At 48.2% G+C, this 25,224-nt stretch overlaps 7 protein-coding genes across 7 annotated transcripts; 5 read left to right on the forward strand and 2 right to left on the reverse strand.

The window, feature by feature from the left end:
• Positions 1 to 4,662: 4,662 nt before the first annotated feature.
• FOBCDRAFT_217230 (C6 zinc finger domain protein) lies at positions 4,663 to 6,938 on the forward strand. Its single transcript, XM_059609479.1, has 3 exons — positions 4,663 to 5,521; positions 5,568 to 5,705; positions 6,046 to 6,938. Exons 1-3 carry the CDS (start codon positions 4,913 to 4,915, stop codon positions 6,781 to 6,783), a joined length of 1,485 nt encoding a protein of 494 aa, XP_059464401.1. The 5' UTR covers positions 4,663 to 4,912; the 3' UTR covers positions 6,784 to 6,938.
• A 4,204-nt stretch (positions 6,939 to 11,142) lies between these two features.
• FOBCDRAFT_217238 (uncharacterized protein) lies at positions 11,143 to 12,088 on the forward strand. Its single transcript, XM_031175785.3, has 2 exons — positions 11,143 to 11,482; positions 11,538 to 12,088. The coding sequence occupies exons 1-2, from the start codon at positions 11,396 to 11,398 to the stop codon at positions 11,733 to 11,735; spliced, it is 285 nt and encodes a 94-aa protein (XP_031046918.1). The 5' UTR covers positions 11,143 to 11,395; the 3' UTR covers positions 11,736 to 12,088.
• Positions 12,089 to 13,153: 1,065 nt separating this feature from the next.
• FOBCDRAFT_156736 (uncharacterized protein) lies at positions 13,154 to 18,816 on the forward strand. The gene is made up of 4 exons (XM_031175787.3): positions 13,154 to 13,425; positions 13,556 to 16,491; positions 16,538 to 16,813; positions 16,861 to 18,816. Exons 2-4 carry the CDS (start codon positions 13,627 to 13,629, stop codon positions 18,529 to 18,531), a joined length of 4,812 nt encoding a protein of 1,603 aa, XP_031046920.2. The 5' UTR covers positions 13,154 to 13,425; positions 13,556 to 13,626; the 3' UTR covers positions 18,532 to 18,816.
• FOBCDRAFT_316751 (uncharacterized protein) lies at positions 18,801 to 19,955 on the reverse strand (the record flags this gene model as incomplete). The annotated part of the gene is made up of 4 exons (XM_031175788.3): positions 19,793 to 19,955; positions 19,547 to 19,740; positions 19,168 to 19,494; positions 18,801 to 19,118 (listed from the first exon to the last, which is right to left on the reverse strand). The coding sequence occupies exons 1-4, from the start codon at positions 19,884 to 19,886 to the stop codon at positions 18,801 to 18,803; spliced, it is 933 nt and encodes a 310-aa protein (XP_031046921.2). The 5' UTR covers positions 19,887 to 19,955.
• Positions 19,956 to 20,098: 143 nt separating this feature from the next.
• On the forward strand, positions 20,099 to 21,187 carry FOBCDRAFT_248695 (thioredoxin-like protein). The gene is made up of 5 exons (XM_059610863.1): positions 20,099 to 20,192; positions 20,242 to 20,320; positions 20,370 to 20,410; positions 20,462 to 20,942; positions 20,992 to 21,187. The coding sequence occupies exons 1-5, from the start codon at positions 20,159 to 20,161 to the stop codon at positions 21,062 to 21,064; spliced, it is 708 nt and encodes a 235-aa protein (XP_059466929.1). The 5' UTR covers positions 20,099 to 20,158; the 3' UTR covers positions 21,065 to 21,187.
• A 52-nt stretch (positions 21,188 to 21,239) lies between these two features.
• On the forward strand, positions 21,240 to 22,082 carry FOBCDRAFT_217244 (dihydrofolate reductase-like domain-containing protein). Its single transcript, XM_059609480.1, has 2 exons — positions 21,240 to 21,490; positions 21,580 to 22,082. The coding sequence occupies exons 1-2, from the start codon at positions 21,353 to 21,355 to the stop codon at positions 22,042 to 22,044; spliced, it is 603 nt and encodes a 200-aa protein (XP_059466930.1). The 5' UTR covers positions 21,240 to 21,352; the 3' UTR covers positions 22,045 to 22,082.
• On the reverse strand, positions 22,083 to 24,979 carry FOBCDRAFT_316754 (thiolase-like protein). The gene is made up of 5 exons (XM_054703751.2): positions 24,474 to 24,979; positions 23,703 to 24,425; positions 23,514 to 23,654; positions 22,871 to 23,309; positions 22,083 to 22,805 (listed from the first exon to the last, which is right to left on the reverse strand). The coding sequence occupies exons 1-5, from the start codon at positions 24,876 to 24,878 to the stop codon at positions 22,240 to 22,242; spliced, it is 2,274 nt and encodes a 757-aa protein (XP_054559726.2). The 5' UTR covers positions 24,879 to 24,979; the 3' UTR covers positions 22,083 to 22,239.
• Between the last annotated feature and the right edge of the window lie 245 nt (positions 24,980 to 25,224).

The raw sequence follows: 25,224 nt of genomic DNA on the forward strand, positions 1-25,224 counted from the left end.
ACAAGATCAAGAGTCGTGACAGACAGCTTGAATCTCGACCTAGTTGTAACGGAACATGAGAGGGTCGTCGACAGTTCGGGGCAATGGAACGGTGAAGTAGACGAGTGAGGCGAGGAAACAAAGTATTACGGAGTTCGCTCGCGAGATGAGGGTTATGATCGACAGGGTAGGCAGATTTCCAGTCGTCGAGAATCGTCACAGGGGTCTGGAGAGAGCAGAAGCGAATGGCTAAGCAAATGCAACTGCGGATAGAACGCTACAAGTGTCGAGGTCTGAGGCCAAACGATCACAGGAGACGATAGATGTAGAATGTGGAAGATCGAAAGATCGAAAGATCGAAAGATCGAAAGCGTTCGAAGGGTTCTGGGAGATTCGGGGCAAGCGACGGCCGAGAGAAAGGGGTACGGCAATTTGGAGAAAGTCGAGCCGGGGAGACGAGGGGCAGAGAAGGCCAAAATGGCGATGGGTTACGGTGATGGCGATAATGAGGAGGAGAATAGAAAGGAAAAGGAAGAAAAGACACCTGAACAAGGAGAAACAACGAGACGATGAGATGAGATGGTGAAGAAGTCAATCTGTTGTTCAGAAAGTGAGGTGAGGTGATTGAGAAACCTCAAGAGCCCAGGTGGGTACGTAACTCGTGTTATCCACACGCTAATAATAATGCATGGGATGGCCCTGGTCGGACTTGCAGAAAAGGGACCCCGTGGTGCAGAGCTCACTACAGTGGACTGCCAAAGTTTGTTTGCTACAGGGCACAGACAGCAGTAGAGTCCCTATAATTTAGCGGTCCAAGGCCCAAAATTCCGGGTACATGACCGCCACCAACGCGGCCTATCGCAAATGATCTCGGACATGCAACCCTTTCGACATGAACGTGACAGCAGTGTGGTTGCAATCTAACGCCTATTCAGAAAATAGCCTCGAATGAGGATTGATTGCTAGGAAGGAAGAGGCAAGTGACAGCCGCGATTCATCTATCTCACTCAAACATCCGCTCTTGGGTCTTCAGCTTGATAACGACAAATAGTAACACAAACTCACGCGTTCAAAGACAACGTATCAAGCTGGTAACTGTTCCGTAGTCCTGGAGATAGAGTATTGTCAGCATGCAGGGGACAAGGGGCAAGACGTCGTAAGCCAATTCTCTCCGTCCGTCTGGTTGTTGTTGGCATCTCGAGATGGTCGATATTCACACATGCCTCTCATGCACCCGCACTCGCCCTAAACACGAGGTGCTCGTGGAGCCATCCCAGGGATTCCCCAAGTGAAAATCCCACAACTCCCAGGAGACTTGAGCGGGTCTTGTCAATGCCAGAGGAGCCAGTACGTTCACCATTGGTCACCGCTGCACTGAGCTAGCAGGGAGCCTGGCTCGGTAGAGTGACCACGTCGAGGTCTCTCATCTCTCGCTCTGTTGTGCTTTCTAGGCTGTCGCGAGAGAGGCAGAGAGCATTGATCCAGGAACAAACGCCTGTCCGTGCTAGTTTGATGGCTTTTGCCTGTGCTTCCTCTGCTGCATTGCCCAGTGACCAGCTGACGGGACCAGGAAGGGCTCAAACATTGGTGCAGTCTCTGTGCGAGGCTATATTGGTGTTTGGGATGAAGTCCCTGAATTTCTTTCCGTCCCGTCGTCGCTTGTCGGCGGTCCTATGTTTGTTGCCGTCTCAAACCAGCAGACCGAAACGGATTTCGGGGTCTTGAGAAAAACCACCTCACAACAGACAGCGACTACGGGATACATACTCAGGGGTATGAACGTTTTCCGGCCGCTGCACAAAATACTTGCGTGTACAGTACAGTACAAGACATACATACACATCCTTGAATTGGACCAAAGCAAGGGACATTCAGGGGATAAGCCTGGCTTAGTAACTGATCCACGTCAGACGTGCCAATCACCAATGGGCATCATAGACGTTGAGAGGATCAACATTGAGATACGATTGATTTTCACGCTTTAGCTCCTTTAGGGGTTCGCGCTTGTGTGTGTCTCGTCTGGAAAGGGTCATGGCTTTTTTCGGCTGTTTCTTTCAGGTTATGTGACTTTTAAGCCGGACAATTGATAGCGGCTAACGTTAGATCGAGCCAAACAGTCTGGTATCGCTTGGCGTTGTGTTTAACATAACCAACAGCTCTTGAAGCTATTCTGGCGATATTAACAAATATGTAATCAATCTGACAATGACTCGCCGATTCCAAGAAGGAACAAATATCTCAATATTCCAGTAAACAAGACTACCCAGTCGAGATATGTGTGAACCCACTCAGCTGCTGAACTTCTTTTAAGTCGGCCAACTTTCTGCAACTCAACTCTTATTGTTCGCCCGGCACGATACGAAAACACCAATTATTCCTTCAGCCGCAGCCATTCTTTTCATGTACCCGCAGCCCTGGGATTCCTCTGGCATATGATCGAGGCCGTTGGCTCGATGTCGGCAGAGAGAAGCGTCTCATGGCTTGCAGTCTGCAGTAGCTTCTGCAGGATGCGTGGGATCTGACACCAAACATCTGATAAGTCCAACTGGTCCAGTACTTTCAACGGCCACAGTGGGACACTCAAAAAGAGCCCCTATGGGCCGAAGACGCGAGTCCAGTGGATCTTGAAGCGAAAAAAAAGAGGCCAATCTCATGCACGATGAAATCGTAAACGAGCCCTCGACTTCTGATAGGAGGGGATTTGACAAGACATGTTTTACAAGACGACACCATCTTCTATCACTTTGACCCTGAGAGACATTCCTATGCTTGACTCTTGCTACCATAGAGTCTCTTCAGCTCACCACAATTGCTGACCCTTACATATCATAGGTATTCTCCTTGGCTTTGCTTCTCCTGTTTCTATATCATAACAACAGCTCATGCATGGTACTGGAATTTTCCATGACAGCATGATATGGTACTCCAGTCTCCTCGCCTCTTCCAAGTAAGAATAGTAGTCATCCGCGTATTTTTAGAATGGGTCCGCAGGTCGTCAATCGCGTACCCACTGAGGAACTTGATTGTGCGTGTATTTTTGCTTAAATGGATGTGTACATAATAGCCAATGCTAGCGAGACTTGGAAAGTCCCGTCAGAACTTGGAAAGATCAGGTTTCTAGCATGTTTATCTTGTTGCAGAAAGGGAATGAATACCGAAAGCACAAAACTTTAACAGAGAGACTATTATTGACGAGAAACCTGTTCATGGATTGTCTTTCACCGACAAAACACCGTCATTTACATACCAGTCTTTGTCTGACTCAATTTACGGGTCTGGGGTAGGTAGAGAATGACAATGGAGGAGACATCCTGGACATTTCCAGGGTTGAAACAAGCTCGCAGGCTGGGGTCTCAATCGACATTCTGAGACAGGCACATTAAATTCTGGTGATATTTTAGATTGCTTCATCATGCTTATTGCTGTATATTGAACCATGCTATAGAAACTGCGCCTCATGGAGCAGAAGCAAGTCATGCTATCTAGATCCCCATTGACCATAGATAGAAAGAACTGAGATGAACTCAAATCTCGGCTCTGCAACAGACCAAATGTGTGTTGTTGAGGTCTTGGCTGCCGAGGTTGGTGTACACATCCCATTACAACACTGCTTTGAGCCTCACGACCAGTTGCTTGTAGGAGAAACTGAGCATGGCCCCCAAAGCAGGGTTCATACTAAATATATTGCTCAGTTTGCCACCGTAAGGTCTTTGCTCTGGCTGTCGCGGCTGTTTACTTTTCAAATCAGCCTCAACTCAATTAACCACCCAAGCAGAATCCCGCCTTTGCCGTTCAACAACCCTTTGGCCCGTCTGGACCGACTGGATTCGGGGTTCGACCAACAATTTAGACAACTAGCTTGGCTATCGCATTAATCTAAAACTCATTAAAGTGCTCGTCTCCTCATTCGGCGTCTCTAGCTCGATATACGCAATCCAATACACACGCACAGGCTAATATGCGAACCGTTCTTCGGTACTCGAAAGAAAAGCGAAACTGCTTGGGTAATGCAGATCAATCTCTCAACATCCACGATTTAATTTCTGGGCGCATGTAACAGCGTCTCAGCTCATGGGCCACAGCGGCCAACTGCGTTGAGATTTGGGCCGTGCCCCTATGTTCAGATAGATTACACCAGGGATATGAATTCATTTCAGTTCTCAGGACGAGTTGGATATCTCCCAGGGTTCTCTGAAAACCTCCCTAGCGTCGTTCCAATGTAGTAATTCCCGCAGCTAATTGCCGGAGAATGCTGTAGTCCACTCTCCCCATGGGCTGGTTGGCCGCCGTTGTCTATTATTCAATTTCGGTGAAGTTGTCCTAACTGAGCTTTCTGAGAGGGAGACCGACGAGATGTTACAGATACATCAAATGATCGACATTGACAAGAAAGATTGACTGAAAGCAACACCACCAAGCCTCGGGCCAGCTTGTAAAATGGTCCTGGTGGAATTCGATCATAGTTTCTCCAGATTTTTGAACAAATCCATTCGTGACAGGCTGAATAGACTAGACGTCGATACTACATAATCCTCTCAAAGGTAGCAGTACTGTGCGTGATCCGCGTTGTCAGATTTGCGAGAGGCGTAGTAACTGTTCTGGGGCTGATTTCCATATGGAGGAAGAGGTAGCGCTGAATCCCTTGTTGAACTTAAAACTCTACAATAGCACACACTGCCTCCGAAGAATACATACATCCTTAATAATACGACATAGAAACCCCGCGAAGACGGATGCTCTCTAAAGGGCCGATCCGACAGCGCAAATCATCTCTCTTCCCCGCCAGCACAAACATATTCATCACAATCCCCCCAACGTCGCCGGCCGCTTCGGGAAGTTAAACCGCTGGGGGTTCATGTCGATCTGATCCGACCCCGATAGCGGCACAGATGATTAGTTAAGAACCGGCGGTGAGCCCTTGATTAACCTTGTCATGGTTGGTGTTCCGAGGAGCACTGGATGCCGGCTTTGCAGAACCAGGAAGGTCAAATGTGATACTCTCAAGCCGTCCTGCGGCAACTGCATCAAATATGGAGCAGAGTGTCCAGGTTATTCTCGTGGCCTAAAGTTTGTCGATGAGAAGCATCAGATTCGTCAACGCGGCAGGCGACAGGGCAAAAGCGAAGAAGTGTCGACTAGTTCCTCTTCCAGTACAACGGGCTCTGATATCGCTACATCAGACTCAGAAACATGGTCTCTGGTTAGGCCCTCACCAACCCTGCTGAGGCTGGAGTTGCCAAGAGGGCCACTGCTACTCAACATGATAGAGTCGTCCACTAACTACACTCGGTCCACCGATGTCTTTACACTCTTATCATGGTTGAACATTGATCGTCTAGGAAAGCGGGCTCTGCTCGACGGGGCTATCTGTTCCTTTGCTCTACATCTTACTGGCAAAGCAAACTCCAATGCCGACCTGGTCGCCAAAAGCAGAACTATATATGGCTTGGCACTCAATGAGTTACAGGCCGCTCTACAACACTCCACAGAGTGGAAGGCATCTGAGACCCTGTGCGCTGCTATACTCTTATGCTACTTTGAGGTATTCCTGCTACCACTGTTCTTTATTCAAAGCTTACGCCCCATAGCTGTTTGCTGGGACAACTGTCCCCGATACTTGGATCCAACATGCCAAAGGCATTGGAACTCTAATGGAGCAGCGAGGACCAGCAGCTCACGCCGAAGGCTGGGACGCAGCTATGCTGCTCTCATGCCGTGGTATTCTTGTATGTCACACGTTTCTCCTTGACTACAAGAACAAGGCAAAGGATAAGGAACTCGCATTATCTCCAGGTCAAGTGACGGAGCCTTGCGAATGTCTTCCAGTAAGAACCAATCGTTGTTTTGGGAGCACAATGCGTTTGATCCTGTGTCTGTTTCGTCACCAGCAGGGTTACTCTGCATTGCTGCATTGAGATGGCGCGATATAGCATCTCACATATCACCCATCCAGTCCAAGTGGACTTGTCATCCTAGCCCTTCACCTTGAGTGGATCTTTCGTCCCTTTGCAACGGCTTTGACAATGTTACCCTAGCGGGGTCACCACTAACACGGTCCCATGCCAGACTATAAGCGACATGTTCTATCCCGGAAAGGACCAATTGTTCCTGTCGAGGCCAGCATGGAGGCATGTCACGTCTGATGGCGGTAGACGTCTCATCTATGCTCCTGACGCCCCAATTGAGCACATCCGCGTCGGTGATGGCTTCCTTGCAAACCTGGCCCAGCTCACACCTATTTTGCATGGGGCTTATCTTCTGAGAGAAGCTAACAAGGCGGGCATATTTGTCGAGCCTGACAAAATCTCCGCCTTGGCCCACCTAGCCACCGTGGAACATGCGAGATTGGCGCGATGGTTCGACGATTTCGACGCGCTTGAGTTTCCAAGACCGGTCGAGGTTATGCCAACCGACCCGGCGAATTCGCTGTTCGAGACAGTGCTGGAACACAAGTTGGCAGTAGCCGGGTCCTTACTCATGGGATACTGGGCAAGTATGCTCATTCTAGAAGAGACACTGGTCGAATGTGGGACACCGCGAGCTAACTCGGAGATATCCATCCGGTACTTCGTAAATCAGATATTGCGGTCGGTAGAGTCTGTGGGACGAGGCACTATGGGGCCATATCGAATTGGGTTCGCCATACGGATCGTATATGAGTTCGCTACTGGGAAAGAACAGAGGTGGATTGCCAGCATGCTGGATAGATTCTCACAAGGGTATGCTGCTATTGACAAGAAGACATACCCTAAGCCTAAGGATGATGACACTCAGCCAACGCGGGTTGTTCAGTCTGCAGCTTAGGGTAGTTGGTGGCCTTTGAGATGGTGAGAGGAGTTGGAGCATGTTTGATGACTGGAAAGGTCTCCCAAGATGATGCTTGATATTGCAGGTAGATACTGTTTATTAGCATATTGAGGAATTTTCTGCAAGTCAATTGATACCCAAACCTTTACGAATCTTTACAAGTCTTACACCAGTACTGAATCTATTGGAAAGGCCGACAAGTGTGTTCTTCCCGTTCTACTAATTGGCGTCAAGATGGCAAGTCCTCTTAAGCCATTTATGTATTTTGGATGTAACAAGTATTCCTTGATTAATTAGTTACCTGGAATAATGTAGCTGGGAGTAACCTTGTCGTCTAAGGTTACTGAGACTTGACGGTTTGCTCAGATATCATATTCTTATTGATACTTCTGTAGCTGTTATTGGAGTGACTGAATTCCAATGCCTGATTGCCATTAGGTTAAAGATGTGAGACACGTAGGAGTTGTCGTGTGTCATACTATGATAGGAGCTCGCCATAGTAAATTTGAAGCTTAAACCTAATCACTGTCAAGCCTCTATCAGTTGTATATGAGACTTGGCAGATATGAAAAGCATTACAAACCAGCTGAAGTTCTGGTTCTGCAGTGATATTTTTTCGTTGAATAGATTCCCCATGTGTTTGACAAATATGACTCGAGAGTGCCAGCTTTTGGAATACATAGCCCCCTCAAGGTCGCTCATACTCAAGTAATAAGATGCAGACGCTTGATCATTAGAGTCGAGTTTCCTGAAAAGAAACACCCATATCTAAGAAGTTCATAAGTGATGTTACCTAAGCGTAAACACAGTTGGGTTTGGATCGGGGGTTCTGAATAGAAAAGAAGTTACGAGCGACGAGTCAGGGAGAACGAGCACGTTGTTCCCATCAGGATGTGCAGCAATGTATTGTATTACGATGGGGGATAAACTCAGACTTCCGGTGAGGGTCTACTTGTATCTTGAATGTTTGATCTATGAAAGACACGGTGTAGCAAGTCGTACAACCCTGCCGTCCAATACCTACCAAGAGCTACTGGCTTTCATATGAACTCTACAAGCCATAACCAGTGACAGATATAGTCTCATGGCAGTTTCTATTTCTTAGCGAGTCTGTTCTGAGATGAAAACCATGGATATTCGAGGTCAATCCCAATATCACCCGTCTTATTTACGAGTGCACTCCTGTCACTCATCAAAGGCCTTGCCACCTCAGCAAACCCGCTATCAGTTGGACGCAGACAGAAACTAACCATTTTGTAAATAAAACACGAGCAAGCTTTAGAGCTTGCCATTCCAGGAATTGGGGACTTCCTTTGTAACAAGCCACCAATGTCAACAGTTCGCTTTACTTCAGCAGTACAAATTGCCAGAATCTATAATTTGCGATACATTTTGACTGCTCATGCTATGGACAACACTCTAGTAGTATATCTGTGTCAAATGTACGATGGACAAGAATTTTCACATGGTGTATTCACATGTCACGCTGCCTCTGGTCAATACGTGCGAATTATACGACGACGTCGCATCGATTGCATATTCAATCACATGTAAATTGGTACGAACACTTGTAGATAGACAACTCTATCCGTTTGCAACAAGATATTCTTATCCACCCCCAATGACATCCTCCTCAGGCGGTCTCTATTTGAATACGGTCTCCTTTTCTCAAGGTGCAGGTTTAGGTGCACTTCCGGAGCGTTGTGTAACGACGGGCTCGAAAGGTAAGCAGCTGGAGTAGCCAATAATAAAGTACATCAGCTCTGTCATATCTCAATTCAAACTTTGTTGGCCCATTCGCTTTAAGCGACCTCGAAATGTATGTCAACTGAGCCGCTCACTGGTTCGATGGCTGGCTTCCTCACAAGGTTTCGAGGAAATATTCGGAGAGAGATAGACTAGGTACTTCTATCATGGCGAGTCTCACGTTGCACAGTAACTGACATTTACTTGAATGATATGCTCTCCAATGAATATCAAGACACTAAGTGGTTCAACCGGGAGAACTCGCCGGAGTACAACACAAGCGGTGATTTGTCCATGGCTGTTCGATTTATCACGAAGTATTTACCCACGACCATCCAAATTTTCGGTCCGGCTCCAGCGTCAGTCATGCACTAAGGTCAAGTATGTGATAAGTTTCAGTCACAAGGCTAATACCTGGCAGTGGCTCCTTGTTCATTGCTCGAATCATTCATAAGTTTCATTCTAAATCTAACAAGATATCTCCACTCGTCTAGTTCGAGCAAAGAATATACAAGACATTCGCATTGGCCAAAATAATACCACACCGATCCAAAGTATAAAACCTCGTAGCAACAATTGTGATGCTTACCTCACGGAAGTTTCCTTCGGTGCTACTCAGATGAGGCCTGCTCATCTCCTCAATGAAGAGAGAACAAGCTACTCCACTGAATGACAAGGAGAAAGGAAAATCATACGACAAAAGTACCAAGATTAAACCAGATGGGCCGTAATATCCACCTCTCAGCACGTCCCGAATCTCTGAGACTCCCAGCACGCAAGATAGGGCTGATATAGGCAGGTACGAAATTGGGATGGATCATGGGCCGAAACCTTGATCTCAAAATTGCCGTGAATACTCCAAAAGGCAAAAAGTTGTCAATAAATATGATAGCCAAGGATCGAGCGGCAACTTAGTTCCAAAGAAGATGTTGCCAAGATGACGAACGCTTCTTGATAGAGACTCGTGGGAGTTTCTTTGGATATGAAGCAGATGCTACCATTGTGAGATGCAACCTATCGACGTAATTGACGGCGTGGCCGTTAGAGCAAACGACGCAACGGTCTAAGAGCTCGTCACTGCTCGGTCCCTGGAGAAGAGTCATCGCAGGGTCTAGAACACGTCAATTAAAAGACACCAACCTGATAAAGCAAGGTCAATCGGATCATAACCTCCTCGCTGGAAAGTGCCGTTTGACACTTGCAACTGTGGCTTTCAGCTCAAGGCCACATCGTCATCCCTTGCAATAGTTTCACTAAAAATAAGAGCTTGGGCTTATGTGGCTGCAGCTCGTCAGTCTGCCCTACGCTCTAGACCGTGTCTCTTGCTTAAGGTTCTCAGTAGTGGAAGACGCCGCGATGCAACGTTCCTACACTATCTCTTGGTTAGAAAGAGTTCTCGCATAGCTATTTTGAGCAGCTGGACTCTTGATTGCTTGTTGCGTACCGACACAAAGGTTCGTAGGATAATTGAGTTTATTTGGCGAAATCGATCTTAGGGTAAGCCACTTTTGAGGATAGTAAGGCTGACATCAGGTGAAGTTGCTAACAAATGCGTACGTGTGCAACCAAATCAGCCAATGTGCAGATCTGATTCACTTGCTTGTACGATTAAGCATCTGACGTGGAACCCTGAAATGCTTGCTATGACAATTTATCCTAAAAGCCATCAGGCAGCAAAATAATGCATACGCTAAAAATGCCAATATTCAATCGACCAACGAGATCCCGACCCGCGTATCTCATGATAATTCTCCATGACTTCACCAAGCCAGAATGAGGTTGCATCGGAGATATGAGAAGCCCCCCGCCAAGCAACAGTTTGTTCTCTCGGCCCAAGGCTGAGAGAACGCCCGGGTTCTGTGTGACAGACCTTGATCTTATCTCGACATTATCTGATACGGATGGGCGAATCATTACCAAGACCGTCAGTCTTACATGCATAGAATTCCTTCTAGCCAGCTTCTGGAAATGGGGTTTTGGTGGAGACGTGGTCACGAGGTTCTTGTTTTCTCTCTTGGCGGGCAGGATAAACGGTGCCGATGCTTCGGTGCTTCCGATTATGGGGAAACCGGTCTCCACCCGGCGGATGACGGTCCGGGGTTATGTCAGCATCTCGGCCGACCAGTGCCGTCCGTAGGCTCCACATGTTGTCATTGGAATTCCGCTGGATGGGAAGTGAGGGGAGAGGAGATAAGGGGAACCAAGGGATGGACAAAAGTAAGGGACTTGGCTATGGTTGAGCTATTTACTGCTCATCAGTGTCTGACTCCCTTATCATGCGACTTTCCGATTAACCCTATCGTAATATTTACCGTATCACTCGTACTCAGCACTGACTCCTCGTTTACACCTGAGTGGCTACCTGCACGGCGATCAATGTCAAAGGTGAGCCACAAGGTCGCATCGTATCTTCAATTGGACCCCGCGGAATCCATAAGCTATCCAAACCGGCACGTCATACCCAAGAACAGCCAAGCTAGCCAAGCCTTCGTCTGACTACAGGCATTTTTAGCGTCGCTCCATAGGGCGGCATCTGCTACGTAGCAACTAGGGTTGGCGTGTCTTGGTACAGCTTGGGGTAGATCAGCCGCAGAAGCATTGTTGACAAGAACTGTTATTTAAAGGAGTCTTTCCCCCCCTTTGATGATTCTATCGTATTCTCATCATCATCAATCAGTTCCTTCATAAACAAACAAACTCTCCTTGAACATCTTTTAGATTGCACCAGGAGTGCCTTGAATACAACTACCTTGAAGGTTAATAGACGATACATCTACGATACCCATACCCAGCAGACTAAGACAGTCCAGCAATTACTTCAACTATACACCACATACAACTCTTCAACTTTACAAACATCACAATGGCTTTCGGATCCTCTCGCACCAGAACCTCTTCTGAGGAGCAGCGTGGACGAAGCACTGAGCCAATTCCCCTCATGGAGTCTAAGGTATGTGACACTGAACTCAGAATTGGCCTGGACCCCACTAACAAAGCTATTTCAGCAACGAACAAACTCATACTCCAGCGAGTTCTCGACCCAATCTACGGCATCTTCCACAACCAAAGCCTCCCGCTCTTGGTTCAAGGCTGCTCCTCAGCCAGTCAACAATGTTACCTACTGTGGCCGCCATTCAAGCCAGTTCCTCTTTGGCGGCCCTTCTCTGGCTGATCTCGCCCGGGCAATGTTGGGCAAGGATTGAAGTGTCAGCTGTACGAGCACATACGAACAAGAACAAAGAAACCCTGCCCTGCAGCATCACCAGCACTATAGCATGACCGCCTAATCACACCAAAGCAACATAACACCTTGTGCTGGTTGTTTCACACTCACTCATCGTCACTGGCTGGTACGGGACGGACACTCTCATTCATTGGGAAGCTTGGCGTCTTTGGTATGGTTAAAGACAATTGTCCATCCAACCAGGCACAATTAGGGAAACTTTTTTAGGAGTCGGGGTGGGAATGACTGTACCACAAGAGACATGATACCATTTTTGTGTAACAATACCTATTACAATGAGTCCATGAATTCGATACGAATTTTTTTACAAAATCTGTTAAAACCGTTTTCTAAATTTGGTGTGATGTAGAACAAGAAAACAAAAGTCTGATCAGGCCGTGTTTTCCGTTTCACGAATCGTGAAGATCTTCGCATTCGGAACGATCTTCGCATTGCGTGGCTAGTCTTGGCGATTATGAGCCAAGACCTGGGACGCGTAATGTTTGGCCGTGTATCCGACTGCGAGGGTATTCAAGGCCCGGGAATATTACGATAAAATGTGACTATTCCCGTTGTATTCCTGGAAACACTAGGGTAGGTCGGTTCAACAGCCGAGCAGAGATCTAGACCAAGCTGATTATACGCGGTGTCCAATAGATAAGGGTTGACGTTTTTTACGATCCCCTCATCTCCTGTGTTACGGGTAATTTCTATTTATTCTCTGTCATATGTATGGACTATGGCTCACCATGTTAGATGATAGCTTCAAAGGGGATACCGTGGATCACCCCTTTGCAATTAAAATAATGTGCTAATGATAATACAGTGCAATAGGTCCAGTAGAATATACCAAGCGCATGGTTCCACGAACTCCAATTCCAATATAATTATTACTCAGTGAAACGCATGTAGCCATAAACCCCTCTCAATAGCTCATCGATGATCATGTGTGATCTATTGTTGTGGTTCGTGAGATCCTATTGTGTAGTGCTGCCTAAATTGTAAGGCATGAATTTTCTGGGGTATTGCGCATGCACCATGCTGTCAACGTCTTCAGCCCTACAACGATACCGAGCTTTAAATCAAGCTGACTACCGGGGACGAGCTGGGATAGATCGAATTTATATGTGAGCATGTTGGAAAATATGATCAAGAATTGAAAGTGCAGATGGGCTTGAGTAAGGTCAAAAATGCGAGGAAAACGAATTTGAGGCCGAAACTGACCTTATCGACAATAAAAAAGTTCCCAAAGCCAATAAACAAGCCATGTTGAGAATTCGTCGTTTTGTTCTCGTCATGAGAGCTTCGTAGATCAAGCACAATTAAACTGCGATCACATTGAAATTGGTGGTGACCCACCAATCAGAGACTGGAACCACAACTGCCTGAATGAAAGTGGGTCCACATTGCTAACCTGTCGTTTGGTATCCGTAACTAAACCTTCACTTCACGCGGCAAACCCCCAAATTCCATCCCCTATTTTGACCGCGTTTGCTTCGAATATACCATCAGCATCAGCCAGTTCAATCATCGACATTGCGCGGGTTGGTTGTTTGGCTTGTTTTCTACTTGATGTCTTTGCGCCGATCTTGAGCGCCACAAGCTCAACCGCGACCCAGGCCGCGCCCATGCATGCTTTGACGTGAAATCATATCTAGACGCGCATATAGGTGAGTTTATTCCCAAAAATTCATCAAAAGGAACGCGACGATTCGATGAATGTAATGCAAGGTCCGCGCTTATGGCTGTGACTGTTGCGACCCTGTTGGCATCCCTTGGTTGACCTCCCTTTGTGTACAGAACCGCCAAGTTCAATTATACCCGTCGCCGATAACGTTCCATCATATTTACGTGCAAACGCCATAACAACCATGGTTAGCAAACGCAAAAGAGTCCTCGAGGACTTTGATCCCAACAAGTCCGATCCCGAAGACGAAAACTTCGACCCTTCGGAAGCTGGACCACCCCGAAAAAGCACAAAGAAGCACTCCCGTTCACGCAGCGGAAAACCCAGTCGCCGACGCAGGAACGGTTACCTGGGTTCGGACATCGATGATGACGAGGATGAAGTCTCTGATAGCAACGAGGACGATTTCCTCGATGACGACGACGAAGAAGAGGATGATGCTGCTCCTGTGAATGCCGCTGGTCGTCGCGCCAGAAAAGCTGCCACGCAGCCCCGCAACTACGCAGAAAGTAGCGAAGAAGAAGCATCAGCCACTGGCGATGAATCTGATAAGCCAGGTGATGAGGAGATCAAAGTTGATGAAGACGAAGATGTCAAAGAAGACGACGCTGAAGGCGAGCCAGTAGAGGAGCCTGCCAGGTCAACTAGATCCAGGGTTGTCAAGTTGAAACTCACCAACTCCAAGTTGCCTGCACCTCGTAGGACTACTCGAGCTCATACAGAGGAAGCTGAAGAGTTCCTCGAACTTTCCAATTCTGGGAAACACGCCGTCCCGTCACGCGATTCGCGAAGTAGAAGCCCCGAGACATTCGCTCGGAGCACAAGAGCTACCCGTGGGTTTAAGGGCCTCAAGAACGCCCCCGAGACGATTCAAGAGGCTACACAGGAAAGCAGCTTTAAGGAAGTCAGAGAAGCCGACCAGCCCGACGAATTATCTCAAGATCCTGAAGAGATTGAAAAGAAAGAAGTGGCTGATCAAGAAATGCTAGATGCTGCTGATCAGGATGCACCTGGAGAAGATGCGCCTGTGCAGACGGTAGAGGAGGAGGATGATGAGGATGATGTGCCTGTCACCCGCCGAACCCGTGGCTCCCGCACCAACGCCTCTGCAGCACCGGAAGAAGCTGAGTCGGATGCTGGACCTAGAAAGCCGCGCCGACTAACCCGCAAATCGAGCAAAAAGTCTCAAGAAGTCAGCAGTGACTTCGAGCCAGGCGACGAGTCTGACGATGCAGAGGGCTCCGGTGCAGAAAAGCCCCTACCTCAAGATGACGACGACGTTGATAGCCCGGTTCCCCGCGGCCGACGTTCCCAACCCGCCAGATCTCGCCGTGGTGGGGACTCTGGAGACGAGGAACCCGAATTTGACTTGGACGAGCTGAATGAAGAGGCACGAGAACTTAGGCAGGACTCGCGCTCTCGTCGCCGTCGCCCAAGGAAAGAATCACCCATTGTGTACCAGGAAAGCACTCGGCGAGCAAGAACACGCGTGAATTATTACATGCCTCCTCTCACCTCGGCTAATATTGAAGAGGAAGAAGTTGAGGCTCCTGCTGCACAATCGCGCTCGCGCCGAGGACGTGGCGGTGCCAGTCAAGGCTGGGAACGCAGCCTCAACACCACATTTGGACCTTTTGGAGGCGGCGGCGGAGCTGGATCCCTTCTTAATGGGCCTTGGGGTACTGGCGCAGCTGGCGGGGTCGATTCAGACAGCAGCGACGATGAGATGGTGCATCGCTCTAGTGTAGCTGGTAATGTCGGTATGACACCGACAGCTGCGACTCACGGTGGGCTTCTTCCCGGTGTCCCTGGCCTAAACCCCGATGCTGGCGCTCCCAACGTTGGCAAGATCAAGGACCGCAAAGCCCTTGCGGATGCTGACCCTCTTGGTGTTGACCTGAACGTTGACTTCAGCAAGGTTGGTGGTCTTCAGGGACATATCGACCAGTTGAAGGAAATGGTGCAGCTTCCTTTGCTCTATCCCGAGCTCTTCACACGATTCCACGTCACTCCACCTCGTGGTGTTTTGTTCCATGGTCCTCCTGGAACAGGTAAAACGCTGCTTGCTCGTGCTCTGGCCAACTCAGTTGGCTCCGGCGGTCGTAAGATCTCATTCTACATGCGTAAGGGTGCCGATGCCCTGAGCAAGTGGGTGGGTGAAGCCGAGAAACAGCTTCGATTGCTCTTCGAGGAAGCGCGCAGAACTCAGCCCAGTATCATTTTCTTCGATGAGATTGACGGTCTTGCGCCGGTTCGTTCCAGCAAGCAGGAACAGATCCATGCTTCCATTGTCTCAACCCTGTTGGCATTGATGGATGGCATGGACGGTCGTGGTCAAGTCATTGTTATTGGAGCCACCAATCGACCTGACAATATCGACCCTGCTCTTCGTCGACCTGGTCGATTCGACCGAGAGTTTTACTTCCCGTTGCCTGATATCGAAGGGCGAAAGTCAATTCTCAACATTCACACAGCAGACTGGGGACTATCAGAGAAGTTCAAAGATTCCCTAGCCGAGAACACAAAGGGCTATGGTGGTGCTGATTTACGAGCTCTCTGTACTGAAGCAGCTCTCAATGCCATTCAGCGAACCTATCCCCAAATTTACGCCTCCAAGGAAAAGCTTGTGGTCGACCCCGAGAAGATTGGCGTTCATGCCACTGACTTTATGCTGTCTATTAAGAAGCTTATTCCCTCCTCTGAACGATCAGCGACATCTGGCGCTAAACCACTTCCCAAATCGATAGAGCCGCTACTACGCAAACAGTTTAACGAAGCCAAGAATGCCCTTGATGACCTGTTGCCTCGCAGGAAGAAGATGACAGCTCTTCAAGAAGCCATGTATGAGCAGTTCGATGACGATGATCATGGCTTTGGTAGAGAAACCATGCACCAAGAGTTTGAACGATCCAGAGTGTTCCGCCCTCGCTTCATCATATATGGTGTTAGCGGTATGGGACAGAGTTACATTGCTTCTGCCATTCTTCACCATTTCGAAGGTGTTCATGTTCAGAATTTTGATCTTCCCAGCATCTTGGGTGATGGAAGAGTAAGTTTGTGCACTCACAAGGGAAACTACAGACTAACGTCGGCAGGCTATGGAGCAGGTCATTGTCGGTCTCTTTACGGAAGTCAGGCGACACAAACCTAGCGTTATTTATATCCCTAACATCGAAGCTTGGTATATGGCACTACACAACACTCTTGCTCTTACAACTTTCAAGACTATGTTACGATCTATTCCTCCTACAGATCCAGTTCTTCTTCTCGCGACAGCAGAGGGTGATAGAGAAGAGCTTCCCAGTGACCTCTTCCGCGACTTTTTTGGGTTCGCAAAGAAGAACCAAATGAAAATTGAGAAACCTGATCTGGTAAGTAAGACATTTGTGAAATGGGGCTCCTGTGCTAACTTTTGTAGCATTCTCGAATGGAATACTTCAGCACAACGTTGCAATATGTTAAGAAGAAACCCCGCGAGTTCCCCGACCCTGAAAATCGGAAGAAGAGGGTCCTCGAGGAGCTTCCCGTGGCTCCTCCAATTGAACCACCGCCTCCTACCAAGGCTGATATGAAGGCTGCACAGAAGAAAGATCACCAGCTTCTCAATGCTCTCAAGATCCAGCTTCAGCCCATTATGGATCAGATCAATCGAAAGTACAAGAAGTTCAGGCAGCCTGTCATCCCTCAAGCTCAGATCGACTATCTCTTCGCCGAGTCGGACCCCAATTATGTGCGTCCGGACCTTGAAGCTGGACAACGTCGACCATATGAGATCGTCAAGGACAAGTACGACAACGACGTTCTCAAAGATACCACATCTGGGAAGTGTTATTATAACCTTGAGACAACCACCATCGAGGAGCGCTTGTCAAACGGCTTCTATGCCCGCCCAAAGGACTTTCTCTTCGATATTAAGGCTCTTGCAAAAGACGCCAAAAATATTGGAGATAAGGAGCGAACTCTCAAGGCCAATGAACTCCTCAGTAACGTCGAGGTTGATGTCGCTAGTATCGAAAACCAAACCTCTCAAGTTGACTGGGAGGCTCTATATAGACGCCAAGTTCAGCGCGCCAAGGATGCTACCGAGAAGGAGAGAAAACGAAAAGCTATGCAGTCTGTCGTAGACCGTGTGCAATCTGATCTGGGTGGTAATGATAGCGACTCTCAAGGCCCTGTTACTCTGGGAGAAGCCGTGCCAGGATCGAGGACAACTGCCAGGTTCCAAGTTAGAAGCCCACTCTCGAATGGTCATGGCACCTCTGGTCAGGATTCATCACACCCCTTGAGTAATGGCCTCACTCACCCATTGGGAGAGGATGTCCAGATGAGTGGTGTCCACGATGATACGCAGGCTATGTCTGACATGGGGCCTCCACCAAAGTCTCATGACCCCAGCGTGGCTCATACTGGCATGACCCAGATCTCACAGAAGTCAGTAGTGACTACTCTTCCTCCAGGAGTTTCACCATCAGCTGTTATCAACGAGGCTTCAACAACCAAAACCTCAGATCCATCAACTCACCATTCGTCAAACTTTAGTCAACTGACAAATGGTGGCCATGCTGAGAACCGTGGTGTTGAGGATGATAGCCAGGTCGACATCCCAGACACGCTACTCGTAGCCGGGCACAACACTTCCGGAGAAGACTCTTGGTTGCACTCTCAAGCTCAGGCTGCTGCGGCAGGGGGTAACCTTATGCAAGGATCGGGCATCTCTGGTAGTCCACCTTCGCAGCGATCATCCGGTTTCAAGGCTCAGAGTGTGGGCGGAATGGCCAACATCCTCAATGATCAGACTTCTGATGAATACCAGTCGGTTCGAAACTCAGGTTCATCCACTTCCGCTTCTCAACCTTTCGCTGGAGGCGAGATAGATGCATTCCTTCAGAACCTAACGGACGCGACAAGCGGCTGTACTATTGAGCAGCTTGAACAAATCAACCGTGAGCTCATGGACGCTATATGGCGCACAAGAAATGAGTGGAACCGCAGCAGAGTCGTTGACCAAATCATGCACGTGTTCAACAGTGTAATGGAGGACATTGATGGCATGCAAGGAGTGGGACCAGGTAGCCAAGTCCCCTATTGATGGCTGGCGCACCATAAAATCTCAGCAGATATGTGTTTTTGTAAAATGGCAGGGAAAGGAATGGAAAGGAGGGGTTTCAAAGAGTCGGGTGTACGTTTGTAATCATGTCTAGGAGTTTGGTGAACGCAGCTTCCATGGCCAAGGAGGTATTAGATGTGTGTTCTAGAGGATATCATGGCTGCGCAGGTTCATTTTTTCCGTGCTATTAGCTACCTGTACAACGGTCTCTTTTCCTACATATATTGAAACAATAGCGATCTTCAATAATTTTATAGCTTAGATTTATCCTTTGTGCTGTCGTAGCGTTTGCCCTCGTCTGCTTGCTCTGCTACGGTCAAGTCTGGGAGACTTTGGGGCATGATCCTCCGTGGTGAGGCACCTGAAATAACATTGTATTTGGAAAAGTCGGTTATTCCTGCATGTTCGCGAAGGAAATCTTCATCCAGGAGGAGCTCGCCGTTCACGACGCTTGGATAAGCTTTGAGAATCTCGAGGATAGCGTCGGAGAAGATGGTTGCCTTTCGTAAATCGTTGGCTTCCTCTGGGTTTTTGGCTGTGAATTTCTCTGTAGCCGCCGACTCGATAGCCTAATATGTCAGTTGTCAAAGCAAGCTCAAGGTATCAGATCCAACATACCACAGCTGGCCAAATAGATGTGATAGCCATATCCTTCTTCCCCTCGCGCTCAAAGTCCATGGCAAGACCCTTTGTAAGAACACTCATACCAACCTTGCCCATAGCATATGCAGTCTTGCCGCGGAAGAAACGACTATAGATAGGTGGGCTGACAACAACTATTCGGCCTGAAGAAGAAATACGAGGAAGAACAGCTTGAACCGTTGCGTAGAGTCCTTCTGGATTGACGCGCTGCATGAGCTGGAAGCGCTTTACGGGAGTCGACGAGACAGGAGCCCAGAAGATGGCGCCTGAGTTGTAGATGAGAACATCTAGACGGCCATAAGTCTGGAATTGTTAGTAAGGAGATTTAAAAGGAAGAGAAATTTGGTAAACTCACGGAGATAGTATTCGATACAAGAGCATCTATACTCTCAGGATAGCGGACGTCGACCTGAATAGCAGTAGCATCGCCTCCTTCAGAAGTAATCTCGCGAGCAACTGTTGTGATGGTAGAAGCAGAAGAGTTGGGATTTGGAGGAAAAGGCTCTGGTAGATTGGAAGGATCACTGATAGTCTTTGCAGCAACAACAACTTTAAAGTGTTAGCTTCATAAGCACAATAAATACAGAGACGCTTGACATACCAGCGTAGCCATTGCGGGCGAGGTCAACGGCGACTTGACGGCCGATGCCTCTGGATGCGCCTACAACAAGAGCAACAGGTTTCCTAGATACCATTGTAGATAATTGTTTCACTAAGAGATTTGTTATTTGAAACTTTGCATAAATACTGTCGATCTGCTTATAGATCAAATGTCCTGAAAGGTGTAAGTCCGATGCGCCCCAACCTCCACCTTCCCCGAGCCTCGGCACGGGGAAGTCCCCACACCGACCAGGGGCCGAGATCCGTTTAATAAAGCATCCTAAGGTACGCCTTGGAAAGGTACCTACAAGTACACATCTCGTCATTTACTCATCGAATAACGTCAAAGAGAAACATTGTGCTAAAAATGGGTGGACGTATCGACTGTTACCTAGACATTGGTAAGTCATCTAATGTCCCTATTTCTTGGGTAGCACTGATATGCAATAGTGTCATTCTACAGTTATGTAGGATATGCGGACTTGAGACAGAACATGAGCAAACTCGCTGCTCATGGAGTGAAAGTGAAGTATGTTCATGCCTATCCATATCTTTGAGCAAATCGTTGACTTTTATAGTTTCATCCCTGTCTTTTTGGGCGGCATTATGCAGACATCAGGTAGTTAACTATATTGAACCGTATACCACAACTTCATCTTACATAGATTAGGAAACCGTCCTCCATGGGTTCTCAAGGCCAAGGGGGAATATCTTGCTAGAGATTCATTCCGCGCTGCTGAGCGTCTTGGGGTTCCCTATCAAGGCTCGCCACCCGATATCGTTGCCATCGCAAAGACCGTGTCACCACTCCGCGCCTTACACTTTATTAAGGAGAACTACCCAGAGTCAACTTATCTCGCTGCAATCAGATTCCTCTTCCACAAGATATGGCTGCCTCCTCATGTCAATCTTGCCGAGGACGAGAAGCTCATTGCAGCTCTCAAGGAAGCAACGGATGAGCTTGATGGAGGGTCTGGCAAGAAGCTGTTCTCTGATGAAGATGTTGAGAAGATCATGAATGGAAGGGAGAGTATGAAGGAGAGGGTCAAAGATCTTACTGGTGAAGCGGTTCAGAAGGGCGCTTTTGGAGCTCCTTGGTTGATTGTGACCCGCGATGATAGCAAGTCCGAGGCTTTCTTTGGAAGTGACAGGTAAGTCGCCAATGCGGCAAAGGAAAGAAAGCAGAAACTGACGTTGCAGATTTAACCATATTTATCGGTTTTTGGGAGTTCCTTTCAAGGATGTTGAGATTTTGCCTCCATCAAAGTTGTGAGGGGAGTCTCACTCGATAAGCTTGGTGGTTAACAGAAAGAAATCATAAGCCTAGAACTGGATTTGTACCAACAATGAAGACGGAATTTATTGCAGATGAAAAGAAACGCGACCTATTACTTCCAAACCTAAGAAAAGTGAAAGATGTAGAATAAATACGCGATATATCGTCATGCCATGTCTCAGGTGTCATTAGTACCATCACCGTCACACAAACCCACTCAGCAACTTAAGACTCATCAAACCTCCACCTCCTAACCTCACAGATTCATCATCAACATCTTGAGCAATGCAGTCTCTCGAATTGAATCTCATAGTCGCGGCCACGCGCAACATGGGCATTGGCCTCCATGGAACAATGCCCTGGCAAGGGCTACGCAAAGAAATGAAGTACTTTGCGCGCGTCACAACTCGGGTGCCACCACAGGTATATATTACCCTTACCTTGCTAGCTATAAATCGCTGTGTTATCGCTGCATTGAAAAGACCACGAGAATCATGTACTGACTCGACCAGGCCTCATCGTCTATCAACGCAGTCATCATGGGCCGCAAAACCTGGGACTCGATCCCCACCAAATTCCGGCCTCTGAAAGACCGTCTCAACATTGTCATTTCCCGCTCCGCACCCTCAAAGCTTCCCGAAAAAGTTGAGCCCTCTGAACCCGTGAGAGTCCAATCTCTTGAACTTGCTCTTCAATACGCCCGTGCTCATAGCGACGTCGGTCGAATTTTCGTCATCGGTGGTGCGCAGATCTATGACGCCGCTCTCAGACTGCCAGAAGCGCGACGGATCCTTCTCACGAGTATTGAGCGTGATTTTGACTGCGATACTTTCTTTCCTGTTGACTTGAAGGATGGATCGTGGGAGAGAAAGTCTAGAGAGGAGTTGCAGGAGTGGACAGGTGAAGAGATTGAAGAGGGTGGCCAGGAAGAAGCTGGTACAAAGTATGAGTTTCAAATGTGGGAGAAGCATGATTAGTTGACCATACAGAGATAATCACAACAAAAGAACATATATATGAGGTGGAATATCATCAGGGAATTATTCATATACAACCGTCATGCCTAAGAAGATAGCCTCATCCAATGCCCTATTCATACAGCCCGCCCGTTCTATTTTTTTTGTCATGTAACCCATACATCCATCTGATAGTACAAATCTTCCTTCCGCGCTCTAGTTCGCTGAAGCCTTGGCGGTCTCCTCTGTTGATACAGGCTCCTCCTTCACCTCCTTAGCAGGAAGACCATCCTCCTGCTGTCCACCAAGTTGCTTCTCCAATCTCGTCCAGAACACATCCACCGGCTTGGCCATAATCGCCGGTAATTGCGCAGGAAGGTTATTATCCGAAACAGCCTCAAACTGCAACAGTGTCGATCTCATCCAGCCCACGATAGCAAGAAGAGCTCTGGGGTCCGCATCAGCAGAACCCTTGAACAGGTTTCGCCAGATGGCACTTGCTAGCATCGCATCGCCCTTGATGAGACCCTCGTCGTATGCTAGCAGAAGACCGCGCCACTGAACGAAAATGTCCTTGAGGTATCGCTGGCGGAGGGCGCTCGATGTGATGTGGTGGTCGATGTGCATCTTCTTCTCGCACTCGAAGAAGAAGTGGTCTGTGAGCTGGTGCTGCCAGTTTTGGAAGCCCTCGCGGTCGAAGCAGCGTATTCGGGTGTTGATTAGGTAGAGGTGAAGCATGGTTACGTGGGACCAGGTGCTGAAGGTTGGAGGAAGTTTAAAGGCTGTGAAAGTTAGCATGGGACGGATTCTTTGAGGTTGTTGAGAGACGTGCTGTGATGCCAGGGACTATCAGGGTTCAGAGAGTGTCCAATCTCTTCACCATCCTCCGCAAGCTGCACCTGATCATCTTTTCTCTCCTTCTCAGTGATATGATAATCCGCCGCCTTCGCTGAAGCCTTGAAAAGCTGCTCCGTCGCACCCAACACACGATACGGCTCCGCCATAGACTTTCCAATACCCTTGAGGAGACTTCTCGAGCTCGTGTTGCTAAAGTGTCGTCGAGTAACAAACGCAGCGGGTGGAAGGAAATTCCTCGTCGTCGGTGCAGCGGCTCGTGATGCGCCGGCTCGCATTGCAGCCCGGAGGACGGTCCGGGCCTGGGTTCGACATGTCTCGCAGGCCATGCTCATCGTGAGAGTATGTTCAATAGGGAGATTTGGCGTGAAGGGCCTGGGCAAGGCGGGATGAGAGGCACTTGGAGTGTTATCGTCATGGACCCTTGGATCCTAAGCTAGTAAGTTGAATCTGAAATTTTGTGACTGGTTCGGCTCTCGGTAATATGGTGCGAAGTGCACTGTATTTACTGTGCTACATATCAATCAAGCCGTTACTGAGAAGAAAGAGGAATTTGATCAGCAGAAATACAATAGTATACAGCTATTTTACATCTTAAACATTTTACGATAACATCATTGATATCTGGAAAATACCAATGAGCTGTTTGTACCGCCAAAGCCAAAGCTATTGGATACAGCTACACCAACTGTCTTCTCTTGTGCTTCATTTGGCACAAAATTAAAGGCAGCTCCCACGTCTGGCTTCTGGAGGTTTAATGTTGCGGGTACGACTCCCTGGAAATAATCAGTAAATGCGTATTTACGGCTTTGGAAGCTACATACCTCATGAATGGCTAGGATGCAAAATAAAGCCTCAATAGCTCCAGCAGCACCCAGCAAATGTCCGACTGCGCCCTTGGTGCTGCTGATTGTGACATCCGACTCTTTCTGATGTCCCTCTTCGCCCAGCATGATCCGTTTGATGGCCGACGTTTCCGCTACATCGCCAACATGAGTTGCTGTTGCGTGTGCGTTGATGTAGTCGACCTGTGAAGGCTTGATGCCTGCACTTTTGAGTGCTTTCTTCATAGCAAGATATGCACCATGGCCATCTTCCCGCGGTGCTGTCATATGGTGAGCATCACCGCTGCAGCCGTAGCCCTTGATTTCAGCATATATATGAGCTCCCCGTGCTTTGGCGTGCTCTAATTCTTCAAGAACTACCACCGCAGCACCTTCAGAGACAACGAAGCCATTGCGGTCAGCATCAAACGGACGACAGCTTGCTGTGGGATTGTCGTTATATGCTGTGGACAGAGATCTTGCTCTGCCGAAGCCAGCGAACGTCAAGGGATGGATACATGATTCTGAACCTCCGGCGACCATCACATCGGCGTCTCCCATGGTGATAAATCGTGCTGCATCTCCGATTGAGTGTGCACCAGTCGTGCAAGCCGTGGTAGCTGTGTGGTTGGGGCCCTGGAAGCCGTATTTCATGGCCACATGGCCGGCGGCCATATTAATAAGAATCTTGGGAACAAATAACGGAGACACCTTCTTATAGCCCTGTCACATATTTAGCATAGGTTCGACAAGAACTGAATGGCTTCTCACGTCTTGATGATGCACTAAACTGGTCTCGTAAATCTCGTCTAGATTTCCAATACCGCTTCCAAGGCATACACCGGTGGCCTCCTGCTGCTCTGCGTTCTTCGGCTCCCACGCTGAGTCCCTGAGAGCCATGTCGCTAGCTGCGATGGCATATTGTGTAAATTTTGACATTCGTCTTTGCTCATTTGCATTGACCCAGTCTGATGCCCTCCATCGTCCTTCTCCATCACCACTGGGCACTAACCCAGAGACTGTGCTCGTCAACTCTTTCCATCGTGCCTGAGGCTCGAGATCTGCGACGCTGACGATTCCGCATTCGTTGTTAATAAGACGAGTCCATGTTCGCCTTATGCCGACTCCCAAGGGCGTGATGGCTCCGAGGCCTGTCACTACGACGCGACGCATCATAAACCCATTCCGAGTAGCAGGTCCAGAATGAGAGTCACAAGGTAACAGTTGAATCGGATAGAAATCTTGATGCAAATCAAGTGAATTTATACAGGTCCAAGTGATTACAGTGGAGCTGATGTTGTATAAAATCGATGGATTATTCAAAGTCGAATTTCCGTGTCAGGCTTAGTGCCATCTTGATACAGGGGCATGTCTGAGGTACCTCTCATAAGTTCAACAGGAATCCTCCCGAACTTTATCTTGAACAACATCCTCCTGAGTAGATCTCTACCCATTTCGGGTTATTTGGAGGATTTGTTCCGTTGATTGTTTGATGCTGAACCAACAGCTTATATTGTTGTCA

The sequence above is a fragment of the Fusarium oxysporum genome, chromosome III, assembly GCF_013085055.1.
Source record: "Fusarium oxysporum Fo47 chromosome III, complete sequence".
Classification (NCBI taxonomy): domain Eukaryota; kingdom Fungi; phylum Ascomycota; class Sordariomycetes; order Hypocreales; family Nectriaceae; genus Fusarium; species Fusarium oxysporum.

What these genes read in the sequence shown, in the direction of transcription:
- FOBCDRAFT_217238 (XM_031175785.3), top strand. Translation starts at nt 11,396, where the DNA reads ATGGCTTTCGGATCCTCTCGCACCAGAACCTCTTCTGAGGAGCAGCGT. An exon ending in TTCCCCTCATGGAGTCTAAG is followed by an intron (nt 11,483 to 11,537) that starts GTATGTGACACT and finishes AAGCTATTTCAG; the next exon opens with CAACGAACAAACTCATACTC.
- FOBCDRAFT_248695 (XM_059610863.1), top strand. Translation starts at nt 20,159, where the DNA reads ATGGGTGGACGTATCGACTGTTACCTAGACATTG. An exon ending in CGACTGTTACCTAGACATTG is followed by an intron (nt 20,193 to 20,241) that starts GTAAGTCATCTA and finishes GATATGCAATAG; the next exon opens with TGTCATTCTACAGTTATGTA. An exon ending in GCTCATGGAGTGAAAGTGAA is followed by an intron (nt 20,321 to 20,369) that starts GTATGTTCATGC and finishes TGACTTTTATAG; the next exon opens with TTTCATCCCTGTCTTTTTGG.
- FOBCDRAFT_316754 (XM_054703751.2), bottom strand. Translation starts at nt 24,878, where the DNA reads ATGATGCGTCGCGTCGTAGTGACAGGCCTCGGAGCCATCACGCCCTTG. An exon ending in GTTTAGTGCATCATCAAGAC is followed by an intron (nt 24,426 to 24,473) that starts GTGAGAAGCCAT and finishes AATATGTGACAG; the next exon opens with GGCTATAAGAAGGTGTCTCC. An exon ending in ACACTCTCTGAACCCTGATA is followed by an intron (nt 22,806 to 22,870) that starts GTCCCTGGCATC and finishes TAACTTTCACAG; the next exon opens with CCTTTAAACTTCCTCCAACC.
- FOBCDRAFT_217230 (XM_059609479.1), top strand. Translation starts at nt 4,913, where the DNA reads ATGGTTGGTGTTCCGAGGAGCACTGGATGCCGGCTTTGCAGAACCAGG. An exon ending in TACTCTTATGCTACTTTGAG is followed by an intron (nt 5,522 to 5,567) that starts GTATTCCTGCTA and finishes TACGCCCCATAG; the next exon opens with CTGTTTGCTGGGACAACTGT. An exon ending in TCTCATGCCGTGGTATTCTT is followed by an intron (nt 5,706 to 6,045) that starts GTATGTCACACG and finishes GTCCCATGCCAG; the next exon opens with ACTATAAGCGACATGTTCTA.
- FOBCDRAFT_217244 (XM_059609480.1), top strand. Translation starts at nt 21,353, where the DNA reads ATGCAGTCTCTCGAATTGAATCTCATAGTCGCGGCCACGCGCAACATG. An exon ending in CAACTCGGGTGCCACCACAG is followed by an intron (nt 21,491 to 21,579) that starts GTATATATTACC and finishes TGACTCGACCAG; the next exon opens with GCCTCATCGTCTATCAACGC.
- FOBCDRAFT_156736 (XM_031175787.3), top strand. Translation starts at nt 13,627, where the DNA reads ATGGTTAGCAAACGCAAAAGAGTCCTCGAGGACTTTGATCCCAACAAG. An exon ending in GCATCTTGGGTGATGGAAGA is followed by an intron (nt 16,492 to 16,537) that starts GTAAGTTTGTGC and finishes TAACGTCGGCAG; the next exon opens with GCTATGGAGCAGGTCATTGT. An exon ending in AAATTGAGAAACCTGATCTG is followed by an intron (nt 16,814 to 16,860) that starts GTAAGTAAGACA and finishes TAACTTTTGTAG; the next exon opens with CATTCTCGAATGGAATACTT.